At 31.2% G+C, this 18,669-nt stretch overlaps 1 protein-coding gene across 1 annotated transcript in view; it reads left to right on the top strand.

The window, feature by feature from the left end:
• TECRL (trans-2,3-enoyl-CoA reductase like) overlaps positions 1-18,669 on the top strand; it is a 92,199-nt gene that overhangs the window by 8,092 nt on the left and 65,438 nt on the right. Inside the window, exon 2 of the mRNA XM_060011737.1 lies at positions 18,118-18,169. Coding sequence (XP_059867720.1) covers positions 18,118-18,169 — 52 coding nt within the window. The remainder of the gene's footprint in view (positions 1-18,117; positions 18,170-18,669) is intronic.

Raw genomic sequence — 18,669 nt, forward strand, 5'->3', positions numbered from 1 at the left:
AGCCCACCAGTCTGTCACCACATAAAGCCTATGAAGCCTATGAATGTCACACACATTTATTTTCCTATGAGAGGTTAGTTCTCTTTTAGACAGATTTATTTTGAACTGCCTACTACATCTAGCTAACATATATTTCAGAATTGATCTTACTCTTAAACCAAGGAATGCTGTACTTCTGCCTTCTTATAAACTCATCATTCTAACATCATATTGTAAAAAGACTGAATTATTACCTCTCCTTTTTTTCTTATGGTAGTTTGTTTTCTCATTACACATTTTTACTGCCTCCCAAATAACCATGTAATATTACTTCATGTTGGGTGTCTCTGAATTGTAATTATTGGTTATTTGATTTTTTAAAAAAAAATCAAAATGTGAGGTAGTTAGTAATATCCTTTTAGAAGACATTTGATGAATTACTGCCTAACTGAGCCCTTTACTTGTCAATACTGATCTGTGTGCCATTAAATATATATTTATTATCTGCTTCTCATAAACTTTATTTAATAAAATCCTGTAATAGTCTGAATTTAATTTAATCACAACTTTAACATAGAATCCTGAGGCAATTATTCAGATATAGGCTACTACTTTTTTATAGATAGAAAAGTTTCAAAAAGCTCTCACTCTAAAATCCCTGAGAAACTATTTCTATCTAAAGAGCTATTTTATGTAGAATTCTTTTAACTCTTGACATGATAAGAACACAAACAGCAAGAATAGCCACAAACCCTGAGGTGTTGATTGCTAAAATAAAACTGGCTTTATTTCAAACTGGGAAGAAAGAAATCAAATAGGTTTTTTGTAATTATAAATAAATAGATCCATAAATTTACTTGTTTGCGTTTACTTTTCAGTTGGCATTTCTGGCATCGTATAGACATAATGTCTTCCTAGGCCTTTGTTGATAATAGAATTCAATAACTTAATGCTCCATGTCAGTTTAAGTACGTAAGTACAATTTGGCTAAAATACCTAATTTTCTACTTAACTGATATTGAGGCTGTTCTGTATTATAATAGAAAAAAAATCTGGACTCAAAGGTTAGCTTTACTTCTGTATAGAAACACACTCATTTCCTCTTTGCCTGATTATGGCTCTTCTATTTACACATACTACTTTTCACTAAAATGATGCATAATGTGTATGTGATGGAATGTGCAATTTTTCCATATCTGCTTATTGCCTCAAAGTTATTCATTTGGGAGGTTGAAGAGGCCAACAATCAGCAAGTGTTTGCAACATGATCAAAGTGTCCTCATCAATAGAGAATTCACCTATGAATATAATTCTTTAATGAACTGATGGAGAAAGTCTCACCTGAGCCAGTTTATCAAGCTGCTGACTCTCTAGAATCTCTCCCTGTTTTTACTACATGCAATCAATCAGTAAATCACTTCATTCTATACACAATATATCTCCTTACTGAACTGTACCCATCCAAGTTTAAATTACCATCATCTCTAACATATGGACTGATCTACACTCTACATGATTCTTCACTGAACACCCACAGTATATGTAGCAAAACAGAGTAACTATACTATATATACTAAAAATATACTATTTCTATCAGATGTAGTTATAGCCCACAGAGTTTCCACAATATTGCCAGGTGAAATAGAATTTGGCATTTGTTATTGCAGGTGAAATAGTTTTGTTATTGCATTATCACTTTGTCACCTAGAGTCTGTTCAATTTACAGAAGCCAGAAAACATATGTCCAGAGGTAGAATTCCTTACCTGTAAAATACTTTTTATTCTTATGTTGTGGTGTATTTAATGAAAACATTTTACATTTAAAACTGTCAATTGGAACTACGAATTCTGTGCTTGCCTTTTCTACATTTAAGTCTGTGAGATGAGTGTACTCTAGAAGCCTATGCCCTGCATAACTACTGAAGACTAATTTTTCTAGTTTCAAAAGAAACTGATAAAAGTTTCAAAAAAATGTTAACTGTACAACAATGAGGAGAACGATAATGTTATCGTGCCTAATAGCTACCACTTCTGGACCATGAGGAACAGAGACTAAACTGCCTGACATATGCAGTGGGGAAGGAATTTTGATTATTATTTGCGATCATGATTTTATGGACACTATATATAAGATCACACTGGTGATAGAGGTAACTTTGTAATTCATGTAACAAAATAGTTGATTTTATATTTATTTAATAGCTGATGAGCTGACTATATTTTATTTCTGTCATGTGCTTAGGAAACTAATGTCTTTCTTGGTCAATGATGGAAAGCCTATGTCTTATGTAAAGCAGGGAAAATGAATTATATTTCATATTCTGTCTCCCCAACCTGAAAAAAACTAAATTTTCTGGCCTCCCTCTCTTCTCTCCTCCCTCCCTCTCTTCTCTCTCTCTCTCTCTCTCTCTAGCATGTATAAAATAATGTTTGAAATATATATGTAACATTATATCTATATACCTATATCTATCTATCATGAGAGTAAAATAACATGCATTGTGTATTCTTACTTAAGACACACAGAGAAATGATGGAAATAGTGCCTGGTTTTATGGTCTTCTAGAATATTCTAGATAATAAAATTTTAATCATTTTGGACACTGACTTTAGAAGCATTAAAAGCATTTTTGGTTTCTCAACATCCATGGGTAGGAAGTGGGCTCTTGGAGAGCAGATACCTTGTCTTTTAGTTCATAGGTCTCTGAGTTGCATTAAGTACATAATACCTCACATCATTCAGACATCTTGGACATTGAGATTGATACCATAATTGAAAAGAATTTTTCATTGCTTCTGTGAGGACATGGTGTTGTATTTTGAGTAAATGATAGGGGTGAGTAAAGGATACTCATGAGTAAAGGATAGGGGACCAACTATTTGATCAGAAGGTAAATATTAAACTCTGGTAAATATTGGTGCTGTTTATTAAGATTTTTTCTTGTTTTCACACAGAAACATGGTAGAATTAAACTTGCCTACCTCTTCAAAGTAACGGATTTTGTTCTGTGAAATGAGAGTGAAAGACATGTATTTATTTCCTGAGGGAAGCTTTAAAAACCTAATCTAATTTCACTACCATTTTTCCCCCTAACTTTTGCCTTGGAAACAAGCAATTTCCATATGTTGTCTGCTATGTCAATATAGATCCTAGACTAAGGAAAATGCAGAGTAGTTGCATCAGTCAACCTGTGATATACATGTAGTGCATGTGAAAACATAGCATATGTTGTTTCAAACCAATGAGTTTTGCAACACAACCTAAACTATTCTGACAGGTGCATTCAATGAAACTTGAATTAAAGATGAGAGTCATGATTCTGTCATTTCAATATTAGTGATCCTTTCATCATTAGAAAAATATAACAAAGAGAAAGAGAGAGAGGAAAAACAGTTATACATATATATATGTATATATATACATGTATATGTGTGTTTCCTTTTCTATTTAAAACTGTAGGATTACAGTAAGGCAGGATTACTCAAACTAAAAAGCTTCTTCATGGTAAAGAAAACCATCAATAAAATGTAAAGACAACCTATGAAATGGGAGAAAAATTTGCAAACCATATATCCAACAAGGGGTTATTATCCAAAATATATAAGGAACTCATATACCTCAATAGCAAAAGAATAAATAACCCAACTTTAAAATAAACAAAGGATCTAAATAGACTTTTTTCCCAAAGACATACAGGTGGCCAACAGGTACATGAAAAGATTTTCAAAATCACTAGTCATCAGGAAAATGAAAATCAAAACCACAATATCACCTCAAACCTGTTACAATGGCTATCATCAAAACAACAAGAGATAATATGTGTTGGCCAGGATGTGAAGAAAAGGGAACCTTTGTGCACTAGTTGGTGGGAATGCAAATTGGCACAGACACTATGGAAAACAGTATGGATATTCCTCAAGAAATGGAAAATAGAACTACCATATAATCCAATAATCGAACTTTTGTGTATATATCCAATGGAAGTGAAATCATTATCTCAGAGATATCTGTACTTCCATGATTATAGCAGTATTATTTACAGAAGCCAAGTATTAGTTACAAAGCAGTATTATTTACAAAGTATTATTTCCAGTATTATGGAAACAACCTAAGTGTCCATCTACAGATGAATGGATAAAGAAAATATGTAAATATATTGTGTGTATATATATATATATATTCATTGTATATATATTCAATGAAATATTATTCAGCCTTTAAAAAGAAGGAGATTCTGTTATTTGCAACAGTATGAATGAAACTAAAGGGCATTATGCTAAAAGAAATGTCAGATAGAAAAATTAATACTGCATGGTATCACTTATATGTGGATTTTGTTTTTAAGTTAAACTCATAGAATCAGAGAGTAGAAAAGTGACTGCTGTTGGCTGGGGGTTGGAGGAAATAAAGAGAGGTTGTTAAAAGGGTATGAAATTTCAGTTATAAGATGAATAAGGCCAGAGGATCTATTGTACAACATGATGACTATAGTTGACACCACTGTATTGTATAATTGAAATTTGCTGAGAGTACAACTTAAATGTTCTCATCAAAACCAAAAAAGTAAATATGTATGGTGATGGATGTGTTAATTAACTCACTGGGGTAATGTATACGTATATCAAGTCATCGTGTTGTACATTTTAAGTATCTTATCATTTAATTTTTAATTTTACCTCAATAAACCTGAAACAAATTTTAAATAAAATATTTTAATAAACACATACAGAAAACTGTAAAACAGGTTAATAAAATATCTTATTATACAAAGAAGATAATTCAATAAATTGACTATATTAGATGCTCCACCTATTCACTGGATATTAATTTCTTCAGTGAATATTTAATGAGTACTTAGTGTATATCTAGTAGGAGATATTGAATAAAATAGGCAGCAGAAGGGGGATGATTCTAAATATAGGAGGTTGGATCAATAGAACTCTGAAATTTCTCAGATAACAAAGTTGAAAATTCATCATTTATAAAAAAGATTCTAGTTTGAAAAACTCTTTGAATATTAGTGTCATTAATAGAATAGAAACAGTTCTTGGCTTAACCCACATAGCATTCAGTTCTGGATGTTTAAATTTGTGATCACTGTCAGATATCCATGTAAATGTATTAAATATCTAGTTGTATATATAAGTTTGCAGCTATGAAAACAAGTTAGTGCTGGAGATATACACCTGAGGGTATGAAAATACATGGCATTCAAAGTCATGAGAATGCATTAGATCAGCTTTACAGATAAAGCATGTCTTATTTTTACCCAGGACGTAATGTAAAATGATGTAATGAAGGTATTGAAGCTTCATGGCTCACTTAATCATCAAACATTTTTTAGATTTTCAGGCATATTAAATAATAAATGTTTCATTGTTCTAAGATGAAATATACTCAGAATTTGTTTAATTGTTGATGAATTTGTCCATGAACATGCAATACACAGTGAAATTTGAAAAGTAATGCAATCACTTTCAGTGGCTGGCACTCTGTAGTAGCATTTATGAAGGCAGTGAGCCAGTGATGCAGAAATAATTGTAGCATCTATCTCTGTGGTTTGATGTCAAACAATTAATTAATAATATAAACTTTCTAAAGTTGGTTTTCCTCCCTAATTATTTTTTTCTTGAAACTCATTTCACATTCTCCACATTTTAAAAACTGTAACATAAATCTTGAAGTAGCTAAAAAGAAGTTTATGACCATCACTTCAAAATTTGAAGTGATCTCTGATGTTTTGGAAGTCATATAAAATCTATCAAGGTTATAAGATATGGAGTCCTTCCACATCAATAGGTTTAATCTAGTTATCTAAAAAAAAGTCCCACAAATTTTTGAACAAGTAAAATTTATTTTATAAAACAAGTAAGAGTGACTTTCAGTCTAGATTAAGCAATGACTCCAAATAATCAATGATGGACAATAACAAAGGTTTAATTCTCACTCGTGGCATGCCAGTGTGGATGAGCTGTGGCTGTGCTCTGAGCTCTCTGTTCTGTAACCAGGTTGATGAAGCAGCTCTTGTCATTGTCATTATCATGTCAGTTTCCAAGTAGAGTGAACAGACAGGAGGAATCTTAGTTTCGACTACTATAAAAAGTGACATAGACGGGGTGGCTTTTAAACAACAGAAGTTTACTTCTCAGTTCTGGAGGCTCGAAGTCCAAGATCAGGGTGCCAGCATGGTCAGGTTCTGGTTAGGATCCCCTTTTGGGTTGCAGACTGCCATTCTTTTATTTTATTTAGAAGACTAAACGCTCTCTGGAGTTTCTTTCATAAGGGCACTAACTCCATCATGAAAGCTCCACCCTCATGACATAATTACCTCCCAAAGACCCCCAGCTCCTAATAACATAACATTGTGGGTTAGGATTTCAGCATTTGGATTTAGGGACACACAAACATTCAGTCCATGGCAGTTGGTGAGCTACACTCTGGCTTGTAAAGCTTCTGCTTGGACATTAGACATTTGTTTTCCTCTCATATTTCACTGGTCAATCTGTGTCAGGGCTGAGTTCAACATGGTAGAGATACCGATTATTCCCTCTAGAAGGCCTGCCCTCGGAAGGACAACAAGTATTTTGAGCAATTATAAATCTACCAGAGTAAGCAGACTCTTTGCAATGAAGTTATTTATTCCAAAATTCATATTCCAAACTTCATTCACTTTAATCATATATGGAGCCCCAATTTCTCATTCAAATTCTACTCACAGATTTACTTAGTTGAAACAATACTGGATGCCTGGTTTATAAGCAAAAAAGAGAAGTGACACTGTAGCAAGAGAATGAAGGGAAAAGTTAAGAAATGAGAGCCAGCTTCCAGAACATGTACTTGTCATGGTAGAATTCAGTAGCTCCCAGATGGTCACATGAAAGCTCATAATGCCTTTTAGGACCTAAGGCATGAAATTGACATTGCCTCATCTGTCCACATTCCATTGTACAAAGCAAGCCAAAGAGCCAAGTCCAACACAACCAGCATCACTTTCTAGAGAAGTGGAAATGATGAATAGAACAAATATTTGCTAAAATAACTAATATGCCACAGATATTCAGTTTCTAAGAACCATTAAAATTATCCTTCTTTTGGTAGGGCAATAAATATATTTTAGAAAGAAAATTATTCAAAGTGGATGGATTTAAATATTTGATGCATAAAGAGGTAGGTAAAATCCTACATTTCTAGAAAACTGGCCACCCATAATAACTCTTTTCCCAAGAGATACTATGAATCTTAAACTGTGGATTTCCTTGAATCACCAGGGGGAAAAAAACCTCACGTTTTAAGATCTTACGCAGTATAAGATTTTGGTTATATTTTTTGTTACTGTTTTTTGTTTTGTGTTGTTTTGGTTTTTGCTGAAATTCAGTTTAACTGCATTGTGCATCTTTCAAAAGCAAATACTAGGTATCTTGAATATTAAGGTTAAATATTTATGGAGTCATGAATAGTTTCAGATTTATTATAAAACTAAACATATGACATATTTCACAGTGGTACCATGTTAGTTTCATTTTTGCATATAGAATTTGACATTTGAGTGTATTTTTTTAAAGTTAATTGACATATCTCTTTAACATCGTCAGTAGAAAAAAGCCAAAAATTAATTACACAACAGAGTTAACATCGCAGGTGATTTACAAACCTGTACAATTTTAAAAAGTAAACATCACCCTTCTGAATTTGTTTGTAATCTGTACAATGAAATGGTTGAGTGATAAATTTCTTTTCCTTGTCCTCCTTACATGATTAATGTTTTTAATAGTTCTTTACCACTTGAGAGAAAATACTCAAGAACCTAGCAACTTAAAATAAAGGCCATTTATTTATCTCATTATTCTGTTATTTGGTTTAGCTTATAGTTGTTCAGCAGATCTGCTGATGTCTGCTGGGCTCAAGCCCGCTGCCAGGTAGCTGGGTGATTGATCTGGGAGTGAGCTCTAGGAAAGGGTGCAACAGGGCCATGTGTCTGTCATCACTGGGGAAGCTAACTCGGGCTTCTTTATGTGAGGATGTTGGCAGAAAGAATAGAAATACATGACCTGTCGAGTCTTAGATTCATGACTTGCACAGCCTCACTTTCAACACATGCTTTTGGTTAAATCAAATAATAAGGCTAGCTTAAATATAATGTCCAGGGAAATAAACTCTAGTTCTTGATGGGAGGATCTGCAAAATATTGTGGCCAATTTTACAATCACCACAATAGTATAGAATAACATATACTTTTATTACTAATAAATATTATATACATATGTACATATATACAAAACAGATTATAGATACTACTAATACTGAGCCCATTATTATTATCACTTTCATTGCTATTTTCACTATATTTGAGCCTTTATTCAAAATATATTTCATGGCACTTATAATTGAAGTATTCATAAACATCACCTTTTCCATTTACAACTAAAAGCAAAGCAACTTTGGTAAATGTTCTTGTCATTGTCACTGCAAATCAATAAATAGAAACCAATTATGTTTTAAGCAATAATTTTTCAATGGACTATAAATGCTTACTTCTTCCAAGACTTTTTATTCTGATTATCATTAGGCAATTATATCACTTAAATATGGCCCTGAAACATTTTACAAACTGCAATTAAGAAAATTCAAACTGGACACTGAGTCCACCATCTCCCCAGATTGCCAGAATTCTGATTAAAAACAACTTTCCTTTCTACCAAAAAAAAAAAAAAAAAAAGAAAATTCAAACTAGATTTAAAATATATCACATGGACTTTTTATTTCCCCTTTATCTGCATTTATATTTTGATGAACAGTATTATTGATGTAGAATTTTTTTACTTATGGAAAAATCATCTTTTTCAAAGAAATGAATATAAATTAATTTGGATTATGCATAGATACATTAAGTCTTTTCCCTATGATTATGAAGCTGAATGATTAATCAATAGGTAGTAGAATATCATTCATTTGTTAACTATTTTCTTCATATAGTTAATTTTCATGTAATAATATGTGTGACTATTTGGAAAGGAATATGATTGTCATTTGATCACTACAGGGTTTTTTTTCTTTTTAACATAACAAAAGACACCTTTATTACGCTCATCACTTAGGAAGTTCTAAGGGTTTTAGGAGCCAGAAACAAAAGGAAGACAAAATATATATTTCTTAATATAAATCACAATTTCACACAAACCAAAAGAGTTTATAAGAACACATGAAATAACCCCCACTGCTACACACATACATTTTATACCTTCTTAGTGGTAATTTGACTGACACAAAGATCTACCTACTTCATGATATATAAAAATAAGAAGCAAAGCTAGATATAGACTACACCTCATGACCAATGTTTGAGCCTCCTATATTACTTAGAAATTACCCAGATATCCAAAATTATACTTACCATTCATACTAGATTTTAAAGTTAACTAAGGGCCTTGGGAATTATATTTAAGCTGACATATTACAGAACTTAATTATTGTTGCTATCAAAAAGTTTGTCAGAATTGTACTTCGGTTTAAATAAACATATAATTTTTTCTTACTAGTTATTTATTTTGTACATAGTAGTGTATCTATATCAATCCCAATCTCCCAATTCATCACACCACCTCCACCACCCCCACCGCTTTCCGATCTTGGTGTCCATACGTTTGTTCTCTACATCTGTGTTCTATTTCTGCCCTGAAAATTGGTTCATCTGTACCATTTTTCTAGGTTCCACATATATGTGTTAATATACAATATTTGTTTTTCTCTTTCTGACATACGTCACTCTGTATGAGTCTCTAGATCCATCCATGTCTCTACAAATGACCCAATTTCATTCCTTTTTATGGCTGAGTAATATTCCATTGTATATATGTACCACTTCTTCTTTACCCATTTGTCTGTCGATGGGCATTTAAGTTGTTTCCATGTCCTGGCTAATGTAAATGATGCTTCAATGACCATTGTGGTACATGACTGTTTTTGAATTATGGTTTTCGCAGGGTATATGCCCAGTAGTGGGATTGCTGGGTCATATGGTAATCCTATTTATAGTTTTTTAAGGAACCTCCATGCTGTTCTGCATAGTAGCTGTATCAATTTACATTCCCACCAACAGTGCAAGAGGGTTCCCTTTTCTCCACACCCTCTCTAGCATTTGTTTATTGTAGATTTTCTGATGATGCTCATTCTAACTGGTTTGAGATGATACCTAATTGTAGTTTTGAATTGCATTTCTCTAATAATTAGTGATGTTGAGCAGATTTTCATGAGCTTCTTGGCCATCTGTATGTCTTTTTTGGAGAAATGTCTATTTACATCTTCTGCCTATTTTTTGATTGGGTTGTTTGTTTTTTTTTAATATTGAGCTGCATGAGCTATTTATATATTTTGGAGATTAATCCTTTGTTTATTGATTTGTTTGCAAATATTTTCTCCCATTCTGAGGGTTGTCTTTTCGTCTTGTTTGTAGTTTCCTTTGTTCATAAGAGCTTTTAAGTTTTATTAGATCCCATTTGTTTATTTTTGTTTTTATTTCCATTACTCTAGGAGGTGGATCAAAAAAGCTCTTGCTGTGATTTATGTCAAAGAGTGTTCTTCCTATGTTTTCCTCTAAGAGTTGTATAGTGTCCAGTCTTACATTTAGGTCTTTAATCCATTTTGAGTTTATTTTTGCATACGGTGTTAGGGAGTGTTCTAGTTTCATTCTTTTACATAAAGATGTCCAGTTTTCCCAGCACTATTTATTGAAGAGACTGTCTTTTCTCCATTGTATATCCGTGCCTCCTTTGTCATAGATTAGTTGACCATAGGTGCATAGGTTTATCTCTGAGCTTTCTATCCTGTTCCATTGATCTATATTTCTGTTTCTGTGCCAGTACCATATTGTCTTGATTACTGTAGCACTGTAGTATAGTTTGAAGTCAGGGAGTCTGATTCCTCCAGCTCCGTTTTTTTTCCCTCAAGACTGCTTTGGCTATTTGAGGTCTTTTGTGTCTCCATACAAATTTTAAGATATTTTGTTCTAGTTCTGTAAAGAATGCCACTGGTAATTTGATAGGGATTGCATTGAATCTGTAGATTGTTTTGGGTAGTATAGTCATTTTCAAAATATTGATTCTTCCAATCCAAGAAAATGGTGTATCTCTCCATCTGTGTGTGTCATCTTTGATTTCTTTCATCAGTGTCTTACACTTTTCTGAGTACAAGTCTTTTCCCTCCTTAGGTAGGTTTATTCCTGGGTATTTTATTCTTTTTGTTGCAATGGTTAATGAGAGTGTTTCCTTAATTTCTCTTTCAGATTTTTCATCATTAGTGTATAGGAATGCAGGAGATTTCTGTGCATTAATTTTGTATCCTGCAACTTTACCAAATTCATTGATTAGCTCTAGTAGTTTTCTGGTGACATTTAGAATTTTCTATGTATAGTATCATGTCATCCAGAAACAAGAAAGGACACTACATAATGATCAAAGGATCGATCCAAGAAGAAGATATAATAATTATAAATATATATGCACCCATCATAGGAGCACCTCAATACATAAGGCAACTACCAACAGCTATAAAAGAGGAAATCAACAGTAACACAGTAATAGTGACGGACTTTAACACCTCACTTACACCAATGGACAGATCATCCAGACAGAAAATTAATAAGGAAACACAAGCTTTAAATGACTAAATAGACCACATAGATTTAATTGATATTTATAGGACATTTCATCCAAAAACAGCAGATTACACTTTCTTCTCAAGTGCACACGAAACATTCTCCAGGATAGAGTACATCCTGGGTCACAAATCAAACCTTGGTAAATGTAAGAAAACTGAAATCATATCAAGCATCTTTTCTGACCACAACGCTATGAAATTAGAAACCAATTACAGGGGAAAAAATGTAAAAAACACAAAAACACGGAGACTAAGTACAGTGCTAAATAACCAAGAGATCACTGAAGAAATCAAAGAGGAAATCAAAAAATACCTAGAGACAAATTACAATTAAAACACAATGATCCAAAATCTATGGGATGCAGCAAAAGCAGTTCTAAGAGGGAAGTTTATAACTATATATGCCTACATCAAGAAACAAGAAAAATCTCACATAAACAATCTAACCTTACACCTAAAGGAACTAGAGAAAGAAGAACAAACAAAACCCGAAGCTATAGAAGGAAAGAATTCATAAAGATCACAGCTGAAATAAATGAAATAGAAACAAAGAAAACAGTAGGCAAGATCAATAAAACTAAAAGCTGGTTCTTTGAGAAGATAAACAAAATTGGTAATCCTTTAGCCAGACTCATCAAGAAAAAGAGGGAGAGGACTCCAATCAATAAAATTAGAAATGAAAAAGGAGACATTACAACGGACACCACAGAAATACAAAGCATCATAAGAGACTACTACAAACAACTCTATGCCAATAAAATGGACAACCTGGAAGAAATGGACAAATTCTTAGAAAGGTATAACCTTCCAAGACTGAACCAGGAAGAAACAGAAAATATGAACAGACCAATCACAAGTAACAAAATTGAAGCTGTGATTAAAAATCTTCCAACAAACAAAAGTCCAGGACCAGATGACTTCACAGGCAAATTCTATCAAACCTTTTGAGAAGGGCTAACACCCATCCCTCTCAAACTCTTCCAAAAAATTGCAGAGGGAGGAACCCTTCCGAATTCATTCTATGAGGCCACATCACCCTGATACCAAAACCAGACAAAGATACTACAAAAAAAGAAAATTACAGACCAATATCACTGATGAATATAGATGCAAAAATCCTCAACAAAATACTAGCAAACAGAATACAACAACCATGAAAAGGATCATACACGATCACCATGATCAAGTGGGATTTATCCGAGGGATGCAAGGATTCTTCAGTGTACACAACTCAATCAATGTGATACACCATATTAAGAAATTGAAGAATAAAAACCATATGATCATCTCAATAGATGCAGAAAAAGTTTTTGGCAAAATTCAACACCAATTTATGATAAAAACTCTCCAGAAAGTGAGCATAGAGGGAACCTATGTCAACATAATAAAGGCTATATATGACAAACCCACAGCAAACATCATTCTCAGTGGTGAAAAACTGAAAGCATTTCCTGTAAGATCAGGAACAATACAAGGATGTCCACTCTTGCCACTCTAATTTAACATAATTTTGGAAGTCCTAGTCACGGCAATCAGAGAAGAAAAAGAAATAAAAGGAATACAATTGGAAAAGAAAATGTAAAACTTATCATAGTGTTTTTAACAGATTGTTTTCTTAATGATTACTTATTAGTTTGCCCATAGGTAACACTATTTTATTTGAAATAGTCCTTCAGTATTTATACAGAAACCACTTCATTTAAATAGGATTTGAGCTTCCTTATTTCAGTAATATCATGTTTTAATATCATGTATTAAGTCTAAACTTTCCTGAATGCAAGGATTATTTTCTTGACATCACAAACCTGCAATAGGAAAGCATAATCAAAGTCATCTAAGAAGTAATCATACATTTCACCAGGCTTTATTTTATTCTTAAATATATGCTTTTAATTCTGTGGTCTTCATGATCCTCTCTAGTCCTAAAATATCCTCGCCTAGTTTATAAATCATACATCCTAAAAAATATTCCAGAAAGACCATTCACCATGGAAAATTGTGTGTTCTATAAAACCAGAATTATTTTCTACTTTAATAAAACATATTTCTTTTTTTTTCTTTATTTTGATAGGGTATCAAACTCTAGTTGCAATGTTAAATTTTCTTTCATATTTTCCATATGTTAGAATTTCAAGTTATAAGACAGAAAACAAGTGTATAGAAATAACCATTTATTTAATACATATTATATAAAGACTACCATTTTCATATTGAATAGAAATGAAATGGCTTTGCAATAAATACTATAAATAAATATTCTAGTCACTAAAGGACATTTAATTTTATTGAAGGATTATAAAAATTAAATATTAGTTTTAGAGTGGCTACTGAGATTTTATTTATATCTGCAATGTTGAAATAATATAACTATACAAAAATTACATATAATAAAATCAGATATTCAGTCATATTTTTCACCATATTTTCCCTCTACTCATATTTATAATATTTATATGATATATATGTATATGTAATAAGAAAATAAATAATATCTAGGCTATACTCCTAAATAAAATTTATATTTACACATAATTTACTGGGGAGTAAAGTATTTATTTAAAAGCTTATTATTCAAGGTAGTGGGAAGCAGCTGCATAGCACAGGGAGATCAGATCTGTGCTTTGTGACAACCTAGAGGGGTGGGATAGGAAGGGTGGGAGGCAGATGCAAGAGGGAGGGGATATGGGGATATATGTATACATATAGCTGATTCACTTTGTTATACAGAAGAAACTAACACAACATTGTAAAGCAACTATACTCCAATAAAGATGTTTTAAAAATTAAATAAATAAAATAAAATCAATATCATCAGGGTAATGTTATATTAAAACAATGTGCAAATAGATTTTTTCCAGTTATGAAACTTTAGGATAATAATAAAGTATCTTTTGTTTTTTATTTTTAAAAAAACATATTATTTCAGAAGAATATATTTTTGAAAATTTCTATGGTAAAAATTATAAAGAATTTATTAATGTTTATTTTCTTTTAGAATTAAAAATGAATTGACTAAATGTGTTATTGCAACATATAAAGAACCATTTGTTATGATACTAAAAATTGAAAAATATGTGTATATACATACATATATTATTTTGACATAACAAAAACTCATTTTAAATAATCCAGTGTAGTATATAAAGAAATAAAATTGATAGGCTAAAAAACAATTATCTAATTTCTTAAATAGTAAATGAAATCCAGTTAAATTTAAAATGTTTAAACCTTATTAAAACTGATATTTCTGCATATCTATAGTATCATGTCAATTTCATTCATAGCAAAAATTCTTGATATTCTATAAAATATCAAACATGTTCTGAATTTATAAGAATGTTTTCATATAGATTGCTTATTTGTATCTTAGTTACAATCTGAAGGTTATTCACTAGTAAAATAATATATTTTTACTCAGAAAACTTCCTGTCCATTCTGAGTAATGTACATGCAACTATATATTCTATGTGTCTTTTTGTTTTATGTATACTATATAGTCTCTCTGTGTCTTTAGTAAACACATTTTTTTACAAAGTTCATTAACAATTTTTGGTTTGCACTTTACAATTACTCTGTCAAACAAATTTCAAGTTGTTATTTTTCCTTACTATTTAGTGTTCATTTCTCTAAGCAGGACAAACAGTATTCTGGGGATATCTGTTCATTTTAAGGAGTTCCTGAGAAAGTGGCTAAAATATAGTTTTAAAAATTAGTAATAGTGCAAAAAAAAAAGTTTTTTGTGAAATACTGCAGTATCTTCACAGGGGGCAAATTCAAGCAAATCCTAAATTTCACTTGAATGTGAAAAGCTTTACCTAAGTCCATCAACTTAAGTGTTGAATAAAGTAATGATGACCCAAAATTCAACTACGATCAGTTGAAATTCAGAGGTAAATTTCTGTTTCAAACATCATTTACCTTGTGTACTTAACATTTTAAGATTAATTTCCTCTAATTAGAAGGAAACATTAATGAAGAGAATTTCAGGATTTCAGATGACGGAATACTTATTTCTTCCATCTGCACAATTAATGGTGATATATAAAAGTGAATACATTATTGTAATGATAGTTTGTCCTTTTTAAGAGGTAAAACTGGCTAAAAAGTAGAAGTTATTACGAATAAACTTCTTGATGAAGCTACAGAGTCATCAATTTAGTAATCAGAAAGTCCTATATGCTCTGTTAATTATCATCTTTTCCTCTATTTGTGTTCTGAGTACAGCTAAAGTACTGAAAGAGTTGATCAAGCATAGTCTTGTGGCTAATTGAGCAACGCTGTCTGAATCATTTAATGGTTAATTATATTCTTTTCTGCTGTATTTGACTAAAATTGCTCCAGAAAGGTCAGTTCTCAAAGATTTATGCAAAATCAACATTTTAACAAGTGAAAGTCCAATGTAATTTAAAAAAATAAAAAAAAAATTTAAAACTTTGTGAGAAAGCTTTTAATAACAACCCACTTCCCACATGTAGGTATTTTCAGGAGAACATAATCTTAGTCTTGAAAGTTTGTAAATTCAGGAAAAAATATGCATATATAAATTAGAATATTGTCATTTAATGTATGCTGGTTTGGGAAAAAAACATACAGCTTTTCCATAGTAATCTACTTGTGAAACACTTCATATCAGATCAAGGAGCTTCTGTTTTCATGTGACTTTGCATTCACAGCTTTACTTTTGACTTCAACAAAAGTGACTTAACACTTCCTTATATGCTATGTGGTGTGCTACATGTTGAGACACAAACTGCAATAGAGAAGATCATTGTTTTCAAGAACCTGATAGATTGTTGGAACTGCCAGCGTGTAAGCACAAGATTATGTGCCCTCATAAAGCAGAAGTTAAGCATATAGCAAATCCTAACAGAGGGGTTGTTAATTATGAAAATTATTATTTTTTTAAAATTAGATGGCCCTTGAAAAGACTGATGGACCGGTATTTGTTACTGTAGAGATAGCACATGGATTTTAGGCATCCCTGTCAGAGGACACAACATATAATACTGCTTCGTGATTAAGTAACAGTGAGATAAAGCAATGAACATTGTTAAAACAAATCATCCCCTTTTAAAAATATAATTCAAATATCAAATGCAATAATCAAAATTAAAATGAAATATGACATGTTCACACAAATAAATATATATTACCCTCTCTAAAAACTTTTTCAAATATTTCCTAACATATTCCAGAAAAGGACAGTGCTATGAACAATTTAAAATTTCATAGTAACAGAATCATTTAGGGTTCTTTTGTTATTTAAAGCATAACATAACTGGAAATTAATATCATTTTTCATTGCCCAAATCTTAGAACTTTCTTGTTAGTAAACTATATAAATAGAAAAAATAAGAAAAAAATTCTGAATGGTATATCACACACTTGGTTATGGGAGAGAGTGGAATATAGTAAAAGAAATGAATTCATCATCATGCTTTTGATATATAATACAATATTAAATATAATATAATAATGTTAATAAGAACTGCCTGGAGTATTATTATGTGGCATCCCTTTATGCACTTTTTTTTCATTTTGTCCTCCAAAATAGCCATAAGAAGATTTTTAGTGTAGCAAAAAATAAAATAATGTATGCAATATTCTATACATGTTTAGAGAAAGGAAATAAATTTGACTTGCATGATCATGAAAATGTCTTTGATGTAGACTTTGAAGGATTGTTGGGTTTTTCATAAGCCAGTGAAGAATCAGAGGCAGAGGGGAATTTCAGTTGGCAAGTTTGATATGAACAAAATCAGAAAGTCAAAAAGTACTGTGATGGCTTGAGGTGTTTGGATAAAACTCTTATCATGAATTTTCCTATTTAGATGAAGAAATATTTTTCCCTTATGCACTTTTCTAACATTAGAAAGAGGTAATTTTAGTAGATTAGGATCAAATAACAATAATATACTTAAAGATTCCAAAAAAAAAGGTATCTAACATAGATTCTTGATGGACCTATTATATTTTTGGATGGAAGTTTTAAAAACATAACTAACTACAGGGTTTAGATAGGATATATTTTTTTTCTTATAATATTTTGAAGTAAACATTTCCCTCTTTTGTCCATGTAAATCAATTTTATATCCCTGGCCTCCTCTGATAAACTCTTTTACTATATATTTTTTCTCTTTTTGCATTTACTCATACTTTTAATTGATAGTCTCATCAATTTGGAAACCAGAAATTTAATAATATGGGCAGAGAAAATTCAAAAGTATATTTTGAGATAAAAATTTGGATGGACTCACATGATTATACTATTATTATTATATACAAATATAAAACTTTGGAAAAAGCTATACTGATGAAAATTTTCAAGGTTGTCAAAGCAGTAGTGCCTAAAGAGCTAAACAAAACAAGCTGGCTATTTTGTACTTATTTTACATTTTGAATATATTAAATTATGTTTTCTTCTTAAACAAATATGTAGCAAACAAATGAACACATTTTCCTTATAATTCTATTTTATTTTTCAGGTGACACAAAAATCTACTATTCATGACGTGAAACAAAAATTTCACAAAGCATGTAAGTTTTATACACAATTTTGAATTTATATTACAGTCTTTTTTTTCTCAAATTGCTTAAGATTTACCTGTAAGAATAAGTTCAATATTACGCTGGAAAGAGTGTGTGGAAATCATATTTTTACATGGAACTCAGAAATATTCTATTCTATTCTAAACACTTCTTCATTGTGAACATTTTCATATCTAACTTTCTAATTCACATTTTAATCTTCAACACTCTTTCAGTTTTTTATTTGAACTTTTTTCATACTAACAAGAAACTTCCTATATGTGAAAGGCATTAATCAATATAAGATATTTCTTTACATTTAAGCAAATATAGAGCAAATTTTTACTTCAGTATTTATACTGGTCAAATATCTTCCACATAGAAATTCTTTAAACAATGCATTTAAATTGTTATTTAATTTTAATAGCTAGATTTAAGAGATCTCATTAAGAGATCTCCTGTTACTATTTATCGGGAAATAATTATATGAGATTTCTTTTATTTTTACA

The sequence above is a fragment of the Delphinus delphis genome, chromosome 5 (assembly GCF_949987515.2).
Source record: "Delphinus delphis chromosome 5, mDelDel1.2, whole genome shotgun sequence".
In the NCBI taxonomy this organism is placed as follows: Eukaryota; Metazoa; Chordata; class Mammalia; order Artiodactyla; family Delphinidae; genus Delphinus; species Delphinus delphis.